The 20,016-nt window shown below is 44.8% G+C and overlaps 1 protein-coding gene across 3 annotated transcripts in view; it reads right to left on the minus strand.

Annotated features, from left to right (window-relative positions):
- Positions 1-800: 800 nt before the first annotated feature.
- LOC106600888 (uncharacterized) overlaps positions 801-20,016 on the minus strand; it is a 35,221-nt gene continuing 16,005 nt past the window's right edge. The window contains exons 1-12 of one of the 3 annotated variants that reach the window (XM_045714960.2): positions 14,448-14,590; positions 13,049-13,236; positions 11,808-11,921; positions 10,609-10,782; positions 10,366-10,506; positions 10,167-10,286; positions 9,931-10,068; positions 8,339-8,548; positions 8,119-8,214; positions 4,084-4,123; positions 2,163-2,217; positions 801-2,013 (exon numbers count right to left, since the gene is read on the minus strand). In XM_045714960.2, the coding sequence (XP_045570916.1) occupies positions 1,272-2,013; positions 2,163-2,217; positions 4,084-4,123; positions 8,119-8,214; positions 8,339-8,548; positions 9,931-10,068; positions 10,167-10,286; positions 10,366-10,506; positions 10,609-10,782; positions 11,808-11,921; positions 13,049-13,057 (1,839 nt within the window). In that variant the 5' untranslated portion in view covers positions 13,058-13,236; positions 14,448-14,590 and the 3' untranslated portion in view covers positions 801-1,271. Of the gene's footprint in view, positions 2,014-2,162; positions 2,218-4,083; positions 4,127-8,118; positions 8,215-8,338; positions 8,549-9,930; positions 10,069-10,166; positions 10,287-10,365; positions 10,507-10,608; positions 10,783-11,807; positions 11,922-13,048; positions 13,237-14,447; positions 14,591-20,016 lie in introns of those variants that run through there. The other 2 variants (XM_014192642.3, XM_014192647.3) reach the window with 2 other exon arrangements.

Raw genomic sequence — 20,016 nt, forward strand, 5'->3', positions numbered from 1 at the left:
TAGAAAAGCATTTATTAATGTCTACATTCATTTTTGTCACGTTTATTCTATTACAGAGACCTTAATGCATACTTTTAAATTATATTATGTGAGATAAACATACAAATAAAAAGTGAAAAAATACATAACATTTACCTTAGTCACATTTTTAGAGGTTACTAATGTTACTGTCCCCAACTACAGCAAAAAATACTTAAATATATGTAATTTTGTCCTTGAAACATTTAATTGAAAAATAATTCCATTCAGTCCTGTGGCGGACTGAGATTACTGGTGAATACCAATATGGCCGACCGGTGGCTTCAAAGTCTCTAAATGGCCACTACATAAAAATAGCTGTCAAGGGTTTATATACCACGTTGATGTAGACCTGGGATATCCTTCACAGGTCCTCGCTAGCTTCTGTAACCACAGTCATAAACCCCACCCATTTCAACAAAATATCTTCTTAAAATGTGATACTATAAACCTAACCCTAACCACACTGCTAACCTTATGCCTAACCCCTAAATTTGAATTAAGACCAAAATCAAATTTTGTTTGCCAATTTTGACTTGGTGGCTATAGATGCTAGTGGGAACCGTATCATTCCGCACATTGGGGGTTAACGGGCCAGTTTTAGAAATCATCCTGTGATGTCTTATACTAATCACATTTATGTGAGCCAACAACTTTTCACTAAAGTTTATTGCACATCCTTTTTAGTATTCAGATAATTCACAAATAGGATATAGATAAAATGTCCCATGGATATTCTCAGCAGTACACACTGCATAATAAAACATTTCACATTCATACTCTTACATTTGAAATACTTTATTTGAATCCACAAATCGCATGACAGTCGAGAGGATTAAAACATTTCAAAGTTCATGGATATATGGAGACTTATGGATACAGAAAGCACCTTCTTCTCCATACAGCAAAGCTGCCCATAACAGCTGACACAGAGCAGTACTGCTGCTTTGCCTTTGTCCTATGTAGGCCTGCAATCTGAAAGCCATGTACTGTCAGCCTATGTACATGGCTGAGACTCACAAATATTAGCACTGCAAGTTTGCACTGATAACCAAGGCTGTTTGCAAGGGGTGAAATTTCAGCAACTTGTCAGCAAAGACTGGCTTCATGTAGGCTTCCACAGGGCAACCCACTTCAAAAATGAACACCTCCCTACGCCCCCCCCCCAAAAAAAACAAAAAAACAAACAATATCTTGCATGTGTCCAAAACATTGCCAGACCTTTACTGCATTAGTGACGGCACACACACACCTCAAAATCTACTTGCTGCTAGAAAGAAAGTCTGCCACACTTGGTGCAGTTCATTGAGCTCCTCCTGAAGCTCTTGGGTCACACCACGGATCCTGGTGGCAAACTTAGTCTCAGAGCCCTTTTTCAGCCTCTGGCCATCCTTGTCGGTATAATACAGGTCCATGTCTCTGGCAAACCCTTGCAGGATCATCTCAGACTTCATGCCCAACTGTTGGGACTTATTACACCCAGGATGCACTGCCTCCGCCACCCTGGCTATCCGCAGGGCCTCAGGATCAGCATGCTGGAGCCTGTGGAAGTTATACTGCCTCAGCTCAGCCATCCCGCTGTGGATGAAGCAAAGACACAACTCCACGTCTGCTATCTCGGCTTTGTACGTCTGCACCACCTCCTCCAGCCTCTTTCTGTCCATAGAGTTGATTTTGTTGTTGTCCATGGCCGCTTTGATACCCATCCCAGTTCCCGAGGCCACCATGCCCGCCCCAACTGCCGTGCCTATGAGGGAGGCACCCATGGTTATGGGGGCGAGGACAATGCCCACAACGGCCACCACCCCTCCCATTGTGCCCGTGGTGCCCCCTGCGATGCTCATGGTTTTGGTTTTCTTCTGCACTCTGTCCAGCTTCTCGGCAAGGTCGTTGAGCTCTGTGATGTGGCCTCGCAGGGTATCGTTACGCTTCATTAGCAGGCAGTTGAACAGACGGAGGCCATTTTTCACATAGAGGCACCTCTGGCTGAACTCCCTGGTGGGATGGATTTAAAAAAGACGGATTTAATAAAAGACGTGCTGATTAAATGGTATGCCTACCTGTGTTATATGTAAGATCAAAGCTCTATCCTTGAAATGGTGTATTAACCACATGTGTACAGTAAGAGGTTAGTCTGGTCTCACCTGGTTTCGTCCTCTAGACTGAGGCCATGAAATGAAGGAGGCATGTTTTCCCAGCCTGAAAGAGAAACACATACACAATTACAAACCAAATATATTGTCCCTCAGTAATCTATGGTCAGCTATTGAATCACAGACAGCTGAGAACAGTACAACAATTACAGAAGAACAGTTGCATGTTCTTTCATCCTTAAAAATGAATGAAATACAATGTAATGTATTGTAAAATAATACGAAATACAGTACCAGTCAAAAGTAGGACACACCTACTCATTCCAGGGATTTTCTTTCTTTGTACAATTTTTTTCATTGTAAAATAATAGTGAAGACATCAAAACTATGAAATAACACATATGGAATACTGTAGTAACAAAAAAAGTGTTGAACAAATCAAAATATATTTTAGATTCTTCAAAGTAGCCACCCTTTGCTTTGATGACAGCTTTGCACACTCTTGGCATTCTCTCAACCAGTTTCACCTGGAATGTTTCGTCCTCTAGACAGTCTTTTCAACAGTCTTTTCCTAGCCACTGTGCTTCTACATTTGCATTGCTTTCTGTTTCGGGTTTTAGGCTGGGTTTCTGTATAGCACTTTGACATCTGCTGTTGTAAAAAGGGCTTTATAAATAAATTAGATTCATTGAAGGTGTTCCCATATATGCTGAGCACTTGTTGGCTGCTTTTCCTTCACTCCTCCAAACCATCTCAATTGGGTTGAGGTCAGGGTGATTGTGGAGGCCAGTTCATCTGATGCTCACTCCATCACTCTCCTTCTTGCTCAAATTGCCCTTACACAGCGTGGAGGTATGTTGGGTCATTGTCCTGTTGAAAAACAAATGCTAGTCCCACTAAGCGCAAACCAGGTGGTATGGCGTATCGCTGCAGAATGCTGTGGTAGCCATGCTGATTAAGTGTGCCTTGAATTTGAAATAAATCACTGACAGTGTCACCAGCAAAGCACCCCCACACCATCACACCTCCTGCTCCATGCTTCATGGTGGGAACCACACATATGGAGATCATCCGTTCACCTACTCTGCGTCTCACAAAGACACGGCTGTTGGAACCAAAAATCTGAAATTGGGACTCATCAGACCAAAGGACAGATTTATGTCCACAGTCTAATGTCCATTGCTCGTGTTTCTTAGCCCAAGCAAGTCTCTTCTTCTTATTGGTGTCTGTTAGTAGTGGTTTCTTTGCAGAAATTTGACCATGAAGGCCTGATTCACGCATTCTCCTCTGAACAGTTGATGTTGAGATGTGTCTGTTATTTAAACTCTGTAAAGCATTTATTTGGGCTGCAATTTCTGAGGCTGGTAACTTGATGGTTTTTGTGACTGCATTTGAAGAAACTTTAAAAGTTCTTGACTGACCTTCTTGTCTTAAAGTAATGATGGACTATCGTTTCTCTTCACTTATTTGAGCTGTTCTCGCCATAATATAGACTTGGCCTTTTACCAAATAGGGCCATCTTCTGTATACCACCCCTACCTTGTCACAACACAGGTGATTGGCTCAAATGCATTAAGACGGAAAGAAATTCCACAAATTGACTTTTTACAATGCACACCTGTTAATTGAAATGCATTCCAGGTGACTACCTCATGAAGCTGGTTGAGAGAATGCCAAGAGTGTGCAAAGCTGTCATCAAAAATGTGTTCTTAACTGACTTGCCTAGTTAAATAAAAAATAAAAAAAGTCAAAGGGTGGCTACTTTGAAGAATCTAAAATATATTATATTTTGATTTGTTTAACACTTTTTTTGGTTACTACATGATTCCGTATGTGTTATTTCATAGTTTTGCTGTCTTCACTATTTTTCTACAATGTAGAAAATAGTAAAATGAAAGAAAAACCCTGGAATGAGTAGGTGTCCTAACTTTTGACCGGTACTGTACATCTGTCGTATTAATGTTTAACTCACATCCCACTGTCTTCATCCATCTCATTAGATTATCAAATTCCTGCTGAAAAACAAAAGTAGGTACAAATAGGTTTTTAGGTGAAATTGAATTGATGGATTATCTAATTGTCACGACTTCCACCGAAGTTGGTTCCTCTCCTTGCTCGGGCGGCGGTCGGCGTTGCCAGTCTTCTAGCATCATCGATCCACTTTTCATTTTCCATTTGTTTTGTCTTGTCTTCCCACACACCTGGTTTCAATTCCATCATTACATGTTGTGTATTTAACCCTCTGTTCCCCCCATGTCCTTGTCCAGAATTGTTTATTGTAAGTGCATGTTTATCTGGTGTGCAACGGGTTTTGTACCTATTGATTGTTTGTTCTGATTACGGTGGTTTTTATTATTAAACTGCTCTGTTGTAACACAGTTTTTGCTCTCCTGCACCTGACTTCTCTGCCGCCAGGACGCACCCCTTACAGAATTCCGGACCCACTATATGGAGTCAGCAGGAGCAGGTACCCCGGTTATAGGGGTGGACGAGCGCGTCCAGGAGCACACAGCAATGCTCCACCATCTTGGCACCACCATGGACCGCGTTGTCCAGACAATGGACAGCTGGGAGAGACAGGGAGTTCTAACAGCACCTCCACCAGCACAACCGGGGTCTCCACTACTCACCCCTCCTTCTCCTGGTCCCAGTGGAATTTGTCTCTCCCTCCCACAGGAATACAATGGGACGGCTGCGAACTGCCAGGGGTTCCTGTTGCAGCTAGACTTATACCTGGCAACCGTCCACCCGGCTCCTTCGGGCTGTGAGAGGGTGTCTGCCCTCATCTCGTGCCTCACCGGGAAAGCCCTGGAGTGGGCCAACGCCGTGTGGAGAGAGGGAGATGCGGCATTGGACCAGTTTGAGGAGTTCACCCGCCGCTTCCGGGCAGTCTTTGACCACCCGCCCGAGGGTAGAGCGGCCGGTGAACGCCTCTTCCATCTGAGGCAGGGGACGAGGAGCGCCCAGGAGTTCGCCCTGGAGTTTCGGACCCTGGCTGCCGGCGCGGGATGGAACGACAGGGCCCTGATCGACCATTATCGCTGCAGTCTGCGTGAGGACGTCAGTTGGGAGTTGGCCTGCAGAGACACCACCCTCACATTTGACCAGCTGGTGGACCTGTCCATCCGGTGGGATAACTGCTGGCTACCCGCGGACGTTCAGATCAGGGTCTATTGGTTCCATCCCCCCGCACCCCCTCTCTGATACCCATGGAGCTGGGAGGGGCGGTGCGCAGGGAGACCGGAGGGGGTTCCAGCTCGTGCACAATCTGTGGCCGCAGAGGTCACACTGCCGGTCGGTGCCGGATTGGTTCCTCTGGGTATCGAGGCAGCAGGCAGGGCGCTCTGGCGTCACCCTAGGTGAGCCGGCACCATTCTCACCCAGAGCACTCTGTTGCACATATGTTTTTGTATGTCACTTTTCCTGAGTTTTCCCCGCATTCCCAGCATAAGGCGCTCGTCGATTCAGGCGCGGCTGGGAATTTTATAGATCGATCGTTCGCCCATAGTTTAGGGATCCGCATTGTTCCCGTGGCTGTGCCCTTCCCCGTTCACGCCTTAGATAGTCGACCATTAGGGTCAGGGTTGATTAGGGAGGCCACCGCTCCTCTGGGTATGGTGACACAGGGGGGTCACAAGGAGAGAATTAGTCTCTTCCTCATTGACTCTCCTACGTTTCCCACGGTGCTAGGCCTACCCTGGTTAGCTTGTCATGACCCCACTGTTTCTTGGCAACGGAGGGCTCTCACGGGGTGGTCGCGAGAGTGCACAAGGAGGTGTTTAGAGGTTTCCGTTGATGCTACCACGGTGGAAAGTCCAGACCAGGTCTCCACCGTGCGTATTCCCCCTGAATATGCCGATTTGGCTCTCGCCTTCTCTAAGAAGAAGGCGACTCAATTACCACCCCATCCACAGGGGGATTGTGTGATAAATCTCCTGGTAGACGCCGCAATTCCCAGGAGTCCCGTGTATCCTCTGTCACAAGCGGAGACAGTGGCTATGGAAACATATGTCTCCGAATCCCTACGTCAGGGGTACATTCGGTCCTCCACATCACCCGCCTCCTCGAGTTTATTTTTTGTGAAGAAGAAGGATGGAGGTCTGCGCCCGTGTATTGACTATCGAGGTCTAAATCAGATCACGGTGAGGTACAGTTACCTGCTACCTCTCATCGCCACAGCGATTGAGTCAATGCACGGGGCGCACTTCTTCACCAAACTAGATCTCAGGAGCGCTTACAACCTGGTGCGTATCCGGGAGGGAGACGAGTGGAAGACGGCATTCAGTTCCACCTCAGGGCATTATGAGTACCTTGTCATGCCGTACGGGTTGATGAATGCTCCATCAGTCTTCCAAGCCTTTGTAGACAAGATTTTCAGGGACCTGCACGGGCAGGGTGTAGTGGTGTATATTGATGACATTCTGATAAGTCCTGTCGCCTCCTCCCTCTGCCCGGTCTCCCTACAGCCCTACAGACTGCGGAGGCCTTGTTTACGCACGTCTTCCGGCACTACGGGATGCCTGAGAATATAGTGTCGGATCGAGGTCCCCAGTTCACGTCTAGGGTCTGGAAGGCGTTCATGGAATGTCTGTGGGTCTCGATCAGCCTTACTTCGGGGTTTCACCCCGGGAGTAATGGGCAGGTGGAGAGAGTAAACCAGGATGTGGGCAGGTTTCTGCGGTCTTATTGCCAGGACGGGCCGGGAGAGTGGGCGGCGTTCGTGCCCTGGGCCGAGATGGCACAGAACTTGCTTCGCCACTCCTCCACTAACCTCTCTCCCTTCCAGTGCGTACTGGGGTACCAGCCGGTTCTGGCGCCTTGGCATCAGAGTCAGACCGAGGCTCCTGTGGTGGACGACTGGTTCTGGCGCGCGGAGGAGACATGGGAAGCTGCCCGTGTTCACCTTCAGCGGGCCATGCTGCGCCAAAAAAAGAACACAGACCGTCACCGCAGTGAGGCCCCGGTGTTCGCACCAGGGGACCGGGTCTTGCTCTCGACCCGAAACCTGCTCCTCCGCCTGCCCTGCCGTAAACTGGGTCCACGGGTTTGTGGGGCCATTTAAAGTCCTGAGGAGAGTGAACGAGGTTTGTTATAGGTTACAGCTTCCCCCCGATTACCGTATTAACCCCTCGTTCCATGTGTCTCTCCTCAGGCCAGTGGTGGCTGGCCCGCTCCAGGAGTCTGAGGAGTGGGAGGTTCCTCCACCCCCTCTGGACATCGAGGGGGCCCCGGCGTACTCCGTTCGCTCCATACTGGATTCGAGGCGTCGGGCGAGGGGCCTTCAGTATCTCGTGGAGTGGGAGGGGTACGGTCCGGAGGAGAGGTGCTGGGTTCCGGTGGAGGACATGTTGGACCCTTCAATGCTGCAGGAGTTCCACCGTCTTCGTCCGGATCGCCCTGCGCCTCGCCCTCCGGGTCGTCCCCGAGGCCGGTGTCGGTGCACTGCTGGAGCCACGCGTCAAGGGGGGGTACTGTCACAACTTCCGCCGAAGTTGGTTCCTCTCCTTGTTTGGGCGGCATTCGGCGGTCGGCGTCGCCGGTCTTCTAGCCATCATCGATCCACTTTTCATTTTCCATTTGTTTTGTCTTGTCTTCCCACACACCTGGTTTCAATTCCATCATTACATGTTGTGTATTTAACCCTCTGTTCCCCCCCATGTCCTTGTCCGGAATTGTTTATTGTAAGTACATGTGCACGTTCATCTGGTGTGCGACAGGTTTTGTACCCATTGATTGTTTGTTCTGATTACGGTGGTTTTTATTATGAAACTGCTCCGTTGTAACACAGTTTTTGCTCTCCTGCACCTGACTTCTCTGCCGCCAGTACGCACCCCTTACACTAATAATGCAGATGAACAGCACAGAAAGAGGGAAAACCTCATGTGAAGCCTGGCTCTGGCTTAGACACCGAGAATAGGACGTACTACATACATTGGTACAAAAGAAGGATACAAAATTCCACCAATCATTACAATACAAATCAATAATTTCAGACTTCACTCTGTACCTCTGCTTCTTTATTGAATTGATAGTTCTGATAACGTTGACCAGGTTGGAACTGTGGTGCTGCCTGTGTTTTGTAGACTCTGCTAGATGGGTTGAACTGAAATAATAGAGACACAAAAACCATTGGTAATTATTTTTATTGAATACAATGTAGGTAGGATTATATCCACTTATTGTCAGGTAAGGTGTGGCACGTGAGTGTGTGTGTGTGTGTCGCTCACCTGGAATGTGTTCTCATCAGGCAGTACTTCTAGATAAGATAATTTGTCCTGAACCTCGCTGACCTCGCTGTAGACTGACTCTGAGTGGAAGATGGTGGTAGGTCGATACGACAGCGATGGTCTATTTACAGGTGGTGGTGGGGGGGTGAACGAGGGTGGGGGCGGGAGTTGAGGACGAGCAGGCAGAGATCCTCCTTTTGCGTTGTTGGGCTATGGAATGAATTTGGTTTTGTTTTACAGACACAAGCAACTCTATTGCTGCAACTTCATCATAGTATCATAGCCTTCCCTTGCGGAAAAACCACATGATTTCACATGTGGAAGATCTCCTTTTTGTGAAAACCAAAATTAGTCATTATGATACACACACAGTGATTTTCAACTTACTTCTTTGACACACATTGTGTATGTTGATTTATAATTTAGTCATTTAGTAGTCACTTTTATGCAGAGCAACTTACAGTAGTGAGTGCATCCATTTTCGTATTTTTCTGTAATTATTATTCAGCCTGTCCTCATCTGGGATTTGAACTCACACCTCTTGGTTCACGGCATTCCGGTCTTTATGCTACTCCACCACATCTGTGTCAATAACTGATTTCACCTGCATTACTACATTTTGGATTTCAAAGTAAATCTCAGCTTTGTATAATACACTCAATATAAACTATTATATTTAGCATAGTGATTCCGGAGTAACATTAAACACCATAATATGCCCCACGAACATTAGACAACAGTAAAACCTCATTGTTGAGAGAAATAAATTAAATCAATGAGACAATAGTCAGATTAACTAAAATAGCCGGTCAAATGGCACTCTTTTGCTAAGTGCAGAGACTTATTATAAGTAATTAATGTGAAGGGCAATGCTACAGACATGATGGGGCAGCAGAAAGATCAGTGCACCTCAAATCCAGAGGTTGTGAGTTCAAATCCCAGGTGGAGTCATGTTTCAGCTCAACAGCGTACCACTTACTTTCAAACCACCATATCATTACTTTATTATAATGGTTTGGGACAGTTTGGGACCATCGTGACATCCTGACGACTTGTAAAACAAATGTCTTACAAACATCCTATCATGGTCCTCACCCTTATGGAAAAACGACCAGAATTTCACGTGATCAAGTGGTTAAGTTAATGTGACAACATGTAATAACATGAAACTAAACACGTGACAACATGTGTAAACATGGTTTGCAAATGTTTGCAAATGTTTGCAAATGATTTCACAGTTGAAATTTCACTTGCATATGATTTCACTTATGAAATGTCACAGGTGAAGTGTTCCAAAAACACATTTTCACATGTGAAAAATAACAACAAATCAACAAGACACGTACATTTCATAACCATAAGGGGACTTTTTGAGTTTCAGGAAGGAAGGAACATAAATAGAGATTTCACATATTTCATTGTGAACACTTCTCTGTGACACACGTACAGTATCTGTTTCACCTCAGATGAAAGCAATGAAAGCATATCACAGTAAATAAATGTTGTACTATATCCTTTGAACTGTTACATGTATGTATGTGTTTGTGCTTCTGTCAGCACCAGTTGGAGACAGGGGCATGTACTGCTCTCACCTGCAGCCGGGGTTGGAGATGTGTGGCCGTTGTTTCAATCCCTGAGGGGGAACGGGACAGGGTGTGGGAGGGGGGCCCTCCTGGCCGTGGTGGGGGCCGTGAAGGGTGAGGCGACCTCTTATTGTCTGTGTTTGAGGGCTATTGAACATGAAAAACCCCAGAAGCGATGTTAGTTGTGAATTGATATAAGGGCCTAAAAAGTTACTTGAGTGATGCTAATAATGAGTGGTGCTTACCATCTGACTTTGGGATCTATTGACGTCATAGCCCCCATACAAGGGCAGGGTTTCAGATTTGGGTCGAGCTGGGGGTCGAACAGGGCGAGGGGACTGACTGTGCTTTCGTTCCATGGAATCCTATACCAGTACATAGAAAGTAAAGATATCTTATTGACAGTTTTCTTCTTTGCAACGAATATGAAGTACTCTCTCTCACCTGAGGTTGTAATAGGTGTATTTCAGGTAGAGTCCACTCATACTCTGAAGAGGAGCGGGACATCATGGGGGACCGAGGGGGTCTCACAGGCCATGGGAGAGGAGGAGGGGAGGGCTTATTTTTGCCATACACATCTAAGGCCTGTGTTAAACCAAGAGAAGAGTAGTGGGTTGATTTGTTTTATTCAAACTATCTTACTGTATACACAATATACTGGCTTATTCAGTGGTTCTCTTGGTTTACCTTGTCAGTCATTCCAAGTTTAGATCTATCAACATTGTTATAGTCCCTGCTTGCAGTTGGAGAGGGGCTCAGAAGAGTGCCATAGGTCTTGGGAGGCACTGGAGGGCGGCGAACAGGACGGTGGCTCAAACTGGGGCTCTGATAGTCCGTTAGGGAACCAGTCTGATTGGAGGTCTGTCAAAACAGTTAATCAACCATTTAGCAACAATAATTGGAAGATTAACTGCAAAACACAGTGAGCCAGACTAGAAAGGGTAGGATGAGAGGGGAAAAATAGGAAGAGGCCCCGGGCCTCTGCACAGCAGTGAGTGCATCTCCTATGCTGGTTCTGACAGGAAAACGGATTAGAAGAACCTAGATATAATGAAACACAAGAAAAGAGAGTGTTGTTGACTCAGCTGGGTATCCATCACATTGCCATAGCTGGGGGAGAGGCCTGGGTTCTGTCTCTTGTCCAGGGGCTCTGAGTGGGACATACACCGGGGTAATGCCGGCTGAGTCTAGATTTTGTACACAGATTGGCTTCTTCCTGTTAGACTTGGCTGAGATACAAATCACAAAGTCACAATTATGTGCAGTTAAACAGTATATAGACTGTTGTGGTGTCATAGAGCGTTGGGCCAGTAACTGAAAGTTTGCTGGTTTGAATACCTAAAGGTAAAACAAAAATAAAAAAATTATGTCGTACTGCCCTTGAGCAATGCTCTTAACTCTAATTGCTGCAGGGGCTTTGTACAATGGTGACCCTACTCCCTGCGGGTGTCTCAGAGGAAGTTGGGACATGCAACAAAAATGTTTAAACATTTCCATTACGTACTTTTGTGTAACAGGACAAATATTAGCACCCCCCAAAATTATTATTATTATATGAATAATAAGTACTTTACTGTTACAGCCAATTAGGATTAATGAAATGATAATGTAGCTATTGTGACCAACCAGAGTTTTGAAACCCAGGTCTCCTGCATACGACAGTATAAGGTGCATTTCTTCATGTCTTTGAATCATACCTTTTTAATGCTGTCATAGCAATTGAGCCTTGGGAAAAGGTTAGTGCTGTCCTATTTTGACCTTGCAGCCCCTGGTGTCTGGCTATTCTATGGGCTTCCATTGTCCCTATAATTCTATCAAACGCAATTCAAAAATGTAACACTGTCAAATAAGCATTTGAAAAACTTTCCTTCTGGCATCATCCTTACCGTTGATGCGTTTTCCTCTTGGTTGTCTGAATCCTCCTGTAAGGATGGGAGGTCATAGGACCCGATGACCGTGGACGACTTCACCAAGAATGACTTCCTGGGGGGTATAGGAGGCTGGGGGCAGAATGATGGGAAACCACAACATCAAATCACTGCAAACTCTCGCTTGTCTTTTTACATGACAAATCATCAGTGAGAGCTTTGTTTTGAAATGTTGCACTTTCCCCCTGATATCAAGTCTACTGTGTGAGGAACATCCAAGACTCATAAATACAAGATACATCTAACTATGAGCAATGACAAATACTTTTAGCCATGGTGTTGGGTTAAGGCTTTAGTTTCACACTGAAAGTTGGCGCTGTTTTAATGATGACACAACAGCCAACCAATGAATAGGATATCCGACCATATCATTTTCACAACATTCCTTTTTGGAAATGGTAGGGCGATATATTTTTATTGTTGGCAGATAGTTTGTTGAGAGTAACCGAAGGATGTTTTCCTGGCTGACCCACATTAAGCCTACTCTTGGACTAAGAAGGATATTAAAAGCAACTTCTCTGGGTCTGGGAAACCGGCCCTGAGAGTTCCTGTCTCTCAAAAGCACTTGACTTTGGCAATCACCACTGTCAGATTATCAGTAACATGACACCCAAAACATATCTTGCTAAACATTTATGTTACTGACTGGTCTTTTAGATAGTTGTAGAAAACAATCAATCTTTCTAACTACTACTGTCTCTCTGACTGCATATTATGTTGAAAAGCCTGCTTTTAATGTGCAAATTGTCAAATATGTCAAAGCCATCAAATTGCTTTGACATGTGCTAAGTTCAGATAATGAATATATCACTGGTTTGACCGGTTTCTTTCTTTCGCCTTTACGGGACTAACCTCTTCTTTTGTGTCTGTGGCATTTCGATTATGCAACTCTGTACGTCATAGGTATTTTGGCACTGCAGGTTTTGGCTGCTGTACATGAGGTTGGCATATTGTAGTGGCTTACGTCTTCATAATCTAAACCATTTTACATGATTTTACAATCCTTTTATTGTTTCATTAGATTTTAATTTCATATTATCCTCTAAAAGCCACTGTTATTTGTAAGGCCAGAGAAAACGGTCACTCTGGTTAGGGTTAGGTTATGGATTGCACCCTCAATTAGATGTATCCTTAATGCTAATTTGTATGTTGCCCCATCAAAACAGAATGTTTTCCCCAAAGTCAATGTAGGACCTTACCGTTGTCATGCTTTCAGCCTCGTCTCACCTTCAGTCTTTCCCTCTCTTTGAGTCTCTCCCCTTACACTTCTCTCTCATGCATGTTCATGCTCTTACACCTGTTGTGGCATGGATGATAATGATGTCTGTGCCTCTGTCTCTGTCACCTATGCCTTTGTGATGTCAAATAGGTGTGCTCTCACTGCTGCCTGGGAACAGAAAACACATGGATCTCTTTGCACCACTTCTCTCAGACAGCTTTCTTTGACCCAAATGGCACCCTATTCCCTATTTGGTGCACTACTTTGGTCAAAAGTAGTGCACCATACAGGGAATAGTGTGCCATTTGGGATGCAACCTGTTTCTCTTCAGATAATAATTTCCTCGTTCCTCTTTAGCCCTTCCCCTGTGTATTCCCCCTCGTATGACTCCGCAGTCATGGGCTGTGTCCTGTGTCCCAAATGGCACCCTATTTCTCATAGGGCTCTGGTCAAAAGTAGTGCACTATGTAGGGAATGACCTGCCATTTGCCTTTGTATGACCTTACTCACTGTTACCCATGTGCACCTTTGTTAACCTCTGTTTTTAGCCATCCTCCTAGAAACGCGTCACAATGATCCGCAGAAAGTGTGCTTGACCTTGCAATTCAACCATATCAGCAGGGCCTCACAAATAATGTGGCTGCATACAATCCTTCTCCTTCTCCATCCACATTCCCTTGTATGCATCCTCCACGTGCCGTTGATCTAGTTCATAATTTACAATAGGAAAAGGGAATGGGAGTTTGAAGTGTCCTCACCTGTCTGTGTCTTTTTTTTTACTCCATAACTTGATGGCTAAGGTCATTTTAAGATGCCAGGCTTGAAAATCCGTTGTGACTCACTATCCAAACCAGACGCAACTGGTTTCAAGTGGCAAAAAGACGTCTTCTTCTGTGAGGTTTAATGGTGGTTGGCATCCAATATATGTTGCATTACCGCCACCAACTAGACTGGGGTATATATCCATCATACTTTGTGATACAAAATGTGAAAAAGGGACTAACCATATACTCATTTAAAACCCACTACCCCATTCCACTATTTAACCCTATGGTCTGGGAGGACAGAACACCACCACTCAACACCCTGTAACTCTTCTGAAGTCAAATTTTGTACACCCAAGCACTTCTCTGCTACTGCCACCACTACACTACACACTCCTCTGTCCCATGCCCTCCTGCACACTTCCCACATCTTGGAATCTCCCTCCTACACACTACTGCAACATGACCATAAACATGGCACCTGAAACACTGCAGTGGGTTCGACACAAAAGCTCTAACAGGATAACTGATATATCCTATCATGACCTTGTCAGGTAAAGACTGACTCAAAACTCAAAAGGCCTGACAGTGACTCCTCTGTTTCACCATGCTCACCTCCAGGTCTGCGTCACACCAAATGGTGGGCGTTACACACACACCGGGAATCTTCAACTTCAATTGCTTCACCTCTGCACTTTACGCTACCCCAGAGATCACTCTTTTCACTGGCGCTCTGTTCCTAAAAGCAAAGCAAGAAACAGATCTTTACCGAAGTTAGGTGACACGGAGCGCCAGCTCCTTCTGGGCAGAAGAAACACAAACAAATATCACAAGTCCACTATGAGTTACCCTCACTGATTCAGCTGCACCCAACTCCTTACCCACCCATTCTGAAACCATAAATAGATCTGCCAAAAGGCAAGAATCCATAAAAAAAGTAAATGGACCAGATTCTTCTTTATCATGTCCATCAATGCAAGGCTCGGACTCAGAGCTCTTCGCCACACTTTCCATCTCCATTAAATCACCCTCATTCACTTCCAGGACTAGGTTTGGGGTACTTCTTACTCTATACTTGCCACCAGTCTTCTTTGACACCCCATCTCTATCAAATTCAAACTCAACCTCTTCAACACCTTCTTTTTCCTCTTCCATTCCACACATTCAAAACAGAAGGATGTGTCCCCCAGCTTAGTTAGAGTCAGTGCATCCCCACACTCATGACAGAAGTTCCTGTGGTTCCCCCATTGTCTGCAGCCTTTTCCCAGTTGCTCAACACCGACTGACCTGACCCCGTTCTATCCTCTCAGACACCTGCAAATAAGAACTTCCGGAGACATCATGTGACCTCCTACTGCTATCTAGTGAACAAACTGAAAATCAGACAGCGGATGTATTTGCATCAATGGATACAGTGCATTCGTAAAGTATTCAGACGCCTTTACATTTTCCACAGTTTGTTACGTTACAGCCTCATTCTAAAATATATTTTATTTAATGTCTCATCAGTCTACACACAATACCCCATAATGACAAAGTGAAAACAGGTGTTTATACGTTTTTGCAAATTTATTAAAAATTAAAAACCAAAATATTTTTTTTACTTAAGTATTCAGACCCTTTGCTATGAGACTCAAAATTATTGAGCTCAGGTGCATCCTGTTGCCATTGACAATGCTTGAGATGTTTCTACAACTTGATTGGAGTCCACCTGTTGTAAATTCAATTGATTGGACATGATTTGGAAAGGCACACACCTGTCAATACAAGATCCCACAGTTGACAGTGCATGTCAGAGCAAAAACCAAGCCATGAGGTCTAAGGAATTGTCCGTAGATATCCGAGACAGGATTGTGTTGAGGCACAGATCTGGAGAAGTGTACCAACAAAAGCCTGCAGCATTGAAGGTCCCCAAGAACACAGTGGCCTCCATCATTCTTAAATGGAAGAAGTTTGGAACCACCCAGACTCTTCCTAGAGCTGGCCACCCGGCCAAACTGAGCAATCGGGGGAGATGGGCCTTGGTCATGGAAGGGAACAAGAACCTGATGGCCACTCTGACAGAGCTCTAGAGTTCCTCTGTGGACATGGGAGAACCTTTCAGAAGGACAACCATCTCTACAGCACTCCACCAATTAGGCCTTTATGGAAGATTGGCCAGGCGGAAGCCACTCCTCAGTAAAAGGCACATGACAGCCCGCTTGGAGTTTGCCAAAAGGCACCTAAAAGACTCTCTGACCATGAGACAAGATTTTCTGGTCTGATGAAACCAAGACTGAACTCTTTGGCCTGAATGCCAAGTGTCATGTCTGGAGGAAACCTGGCACCATCCCTACGGCGAAGCATGGTGGTGGCAGCATCATGCTGTGGGGACGTTTTTCAGTGGCAGGGACTGGGAGACTAGTCAGGACCGAGGGAAAAATTAACGGAGCAAAGTACAGAGAGATCCACGATGAAAACACCCTGCTCCAGAGTGCTCAGGACATCAGACTGGGGCAAAGGTTCACCTTCCAACAGGACAACGAACCTAAGCACACAGGAGTGGCTTCGGGGCAAGTCTCTGAATGTCCTTGAGAGGCCCAGCCAGAGCCCGGACTTGAAACCGATTTAACATCTCTAGAGAGACCTGAAAATAGCTGTGCAGCAACGCTCCCCCTCCAACCTGGCAGAGCTTGAGAGGATCTGCAGAGAAGAATGGGAGAAACTCCCCAAATACAGGTGTGCCAAGCTTGTAGCGTCATACCCAAGAAGACTCGAGGCTGTAATTGCTGCCAAAGGTGCTTCAACAAAGTACTGAGTAAAGGGTCTGAATACTTATGTAAATGTCGTATTTCAGGTTTTTATTTGAAATAAATGTGGAAAATGTTCTAAAAGCCTTTTACCAAATAGGGCTATATTCTGTATTCCACCCTACCTTGTCACAACACAACTGATTGACTCAAACGCATTAAGGAAAGAAATTCCACAAATTAACAAGGCACAACTGTTAACCTGTTATGGCTAGGGGGCAGTATTTTCACGGCTGGATAAAAAACGTACCCGATTTAATCTGGTTACTACTCCTGCCCAGTAACTAGAATATGCATATAATTATTGGCAACACCCTAAAGTTTCTAAAACTGTTTGAATGGTGTCTGTGAGTATAACAGAACTCATATGGCAGGCAAAAACCTGAGAAGATTTCATGCAGGAAGTGGCCTGTCTGACAAGGTGTCGTTCTTCTTGTCTCTGTTTATTGAAGAGTGAGGATCTTAGCTGTCCCGTGACACTTCCTACGGCTGCCATAGGTTCTCAGAAGGCGGCAAAATACTGAATCGTGGCTTTGCAGGCTCTGGCTGAAAAAAAGTAGCGCGTTTGGGAAGTGGCTGGTTACAGTACTGTGAGACTCAGGCTCGTGCCCGCGTCGACCGAAAGCTTTGTTTTCTTTCCTCTGTTTAGCTAAATGGACATTCCCGGTCGGAATATTATCGCTTTTTTACGAGAAAAATGGCATAAAAATGGATTTTAAACAGCGGTTGACATGCTTCGAAGTACGGTAATGGAATATTTAGATTTTTTTGTCACGAATTGCGCCATGCGCACGACCCTGATTTACCATTTCGGATAGTGTCTGGGACGTACAAACAAAACGCCGCTATTCGGATATAACGATGGATTATTTTGGACCAAACCAACATTTGTTATTGAAGTAGCAGTCCTGGGAGTGCATTCTGACGAAGACAACAAAAGGTAATCAAACTTTTATAATAGTAAATCTGATATTGGTGAGTGCTAAACTTGCCGGGTGTCTAAATAGCTAGCCCGTGATGGCTGGGCTATGTACTTAGAATATTGCAAAATGTGCTTTCACCAAAAAGCTATTTTAAAATCGGACATATCGAGTGCATAGAGGAGTTCTGTATCTATAATTCTTAAAATAATTGTTATGCTTTTTGTGAACATTTATCGTGAGTAATTTAGTCAATTGTTAGCAAATTCCCCGGAAGTTTGCGGGGGGTATGCTAGTTCTGAACGTCACATGCTAATGTAAAAAGCTGTTTTTTGATATAAATATGAACTTGATTGAACAAAACATGCATGTATTGTATAACATAATGTCCTAGGTGTGTCATCTGATGAAGATCATCAAAGGTTAGTGCTGCATTTAGCTGTCTTCTGGGTTTTTGTGACATTATATGCTAGCTTGAAAAATGGGTGTCTGATTATTTCTGGCTTGGTACTCTGCTGACATAATCTAATGTTTTGCTTTCGCTGTAAAGCCTTTTTGAAATCGGACAGTGTGGTTAGATAAAGGAGAGTCTTGTCTTTAAAATGCTGTGAAATAGTCATATGTTTGAAAAATTGAAGTTTTTGTATTTTTGAGGAATTTGTAATTCGCGCCACGCCTATCATTGGATATTGGAGCAGGTGTTCCGCTAGCTAGCGGAACTTCTAGATGTAAGAGGTTAACCTCTATGGGCTAGGCGGGACGAATTCGTCCCACCTACGTAACAGCCACTTGAAGCCTGTGGCGCGATTTTCAAAACCTTAAAAATCCTATTACTTCAATTTCTCAAACATATGACTATTTTACAGCTATTTAAAGACAAGACTCTCGTTAATCTAACCACACTGTCCGATTTCAAAAAGGCTTTACAACGAAAGCAAAACAGACAGACAGGCCACTTCCTGTAAAGGAATCTCTCAGGTTTTGACCTGCCATTTGAGTTCTGTTATACTCACAGACACCATTCAAACAGTTTTAGAAACTTTAGGGTGTTTTCTATCCATATGTAATAAGTATATGCATATTCTAGTTACTGGGTAGGAGTGGTAACCAGATTAAATCGGGTATGTTTTTTATCCAGCCGTGTCAATACTGCCCCCTAGCCCTAACAGGTTAATTGAAATGCCTTCCAGGTGAGTACCTCATGAAGCTGGTTGAGAGAATGCCAAGAGTGTGCAAAGCTGTCATCAAGGCAAAGGGTGGCTACTTTGAAGAATCTCAAAATGTATTTAACACTTTTTTGGTTACTACATGATTCCATATGTGTTTTTTCATCGTTTTTTATTTGAAACCTTTCAAATCTCTTCCTATCATGGGGACAATTGGGGGAACCCTCCCCTGTTGTATCTTGGCCTGCTGTATCTCAGGCTCTGTAGTACACACATACCTTTATCAGAATCCCACAGTTCTTACCTTTCTAACAGTACTAAGCATGTGTTTTAGGACTTACAGTTTTGAAACCAAAAATTACTTAGAGGGTAGTATAAAATATAATGCCTCATTTAGAAAATGCCACCAGAGGGTGTCAGAGTTTGAAGTTAAAAGCAAAGGTGCTAAAAGTTCTGCTGAGATTACGTATTCTGTATGTTATTTATCTACACTACATAACCAAGAGTATGTGGACACCTGCTCGTCGAACATCTCGTTCCAAAATCATGGGCATTAATATGGAGTTGGTCCCCCATTTGCTGCTATAACAGCCTCCACTCTTCTGGGAAGGCTTTCCACTAGACTTTGCAACATTGCTGCAGGGACTTGCTTCCATTCAGCCACAAGAGTATTCGTGAGGTCGGGCACTGATGTTGGGCGATTAAAACTGGCTCGCAGTTGGCGTTCCAATTCATCCCAAAGGTGTTCGATGGGGATGAGGTCAGGGCTCTGTACAGGCCAGTCAAATTCTTCCACACCAATCTCGACAAACCATTTCTGTATGGAACTCGCTTTGTGCTCGGGATCATTGTCATGCTGAAACAGGAAAGGGCCTTCCCCAAACTGTTGCCACAAAGTTGGAAGCACAGAAACGTCTAGAATGTCATTGTATGCTGTAAATGTAGGATTTCCCTTCACTGGAACTAAGGAGCCTAGCCCGATCCATGAGAAACAGCCACAAACCATTATTCCTCCTCCACCAAACTTTACACTATGCATTTGGGCAGGTAGCATTCTCCTGGCATCCGCCAAACCCAGATTAATCTGTTGGAATGCCAGACAGTGAAGCGTGATTCATCACTCCAGAAAACATGTTTCCACTGCTCCAGAGTCCAATGGCAGCAAGCTTTACACCACTCCAACTCCTCTAGCAGGGCAGAAATTTGACGAACTGACTTATTGGAAAGGTAGCATCCTATGACTGTGCCACAGTGAAAGTCACTAAGCTCTTCAGTAAGGTCATTCCACTACCAATATTTGTCTACGGAG

This window comes from Salmo salar, chromosome 03, assembly GCF_965601325.2.
Source record: "Salmo salar chromosome 03, fSalSal1, whole genome shotgun sequence".
Classification (NCBI taxonomy): Eukaryota; Metazoa; Chordata; class Actinopteri; order Salmoniformes; family Salmonidae; genus Salmo; species Salmo salar.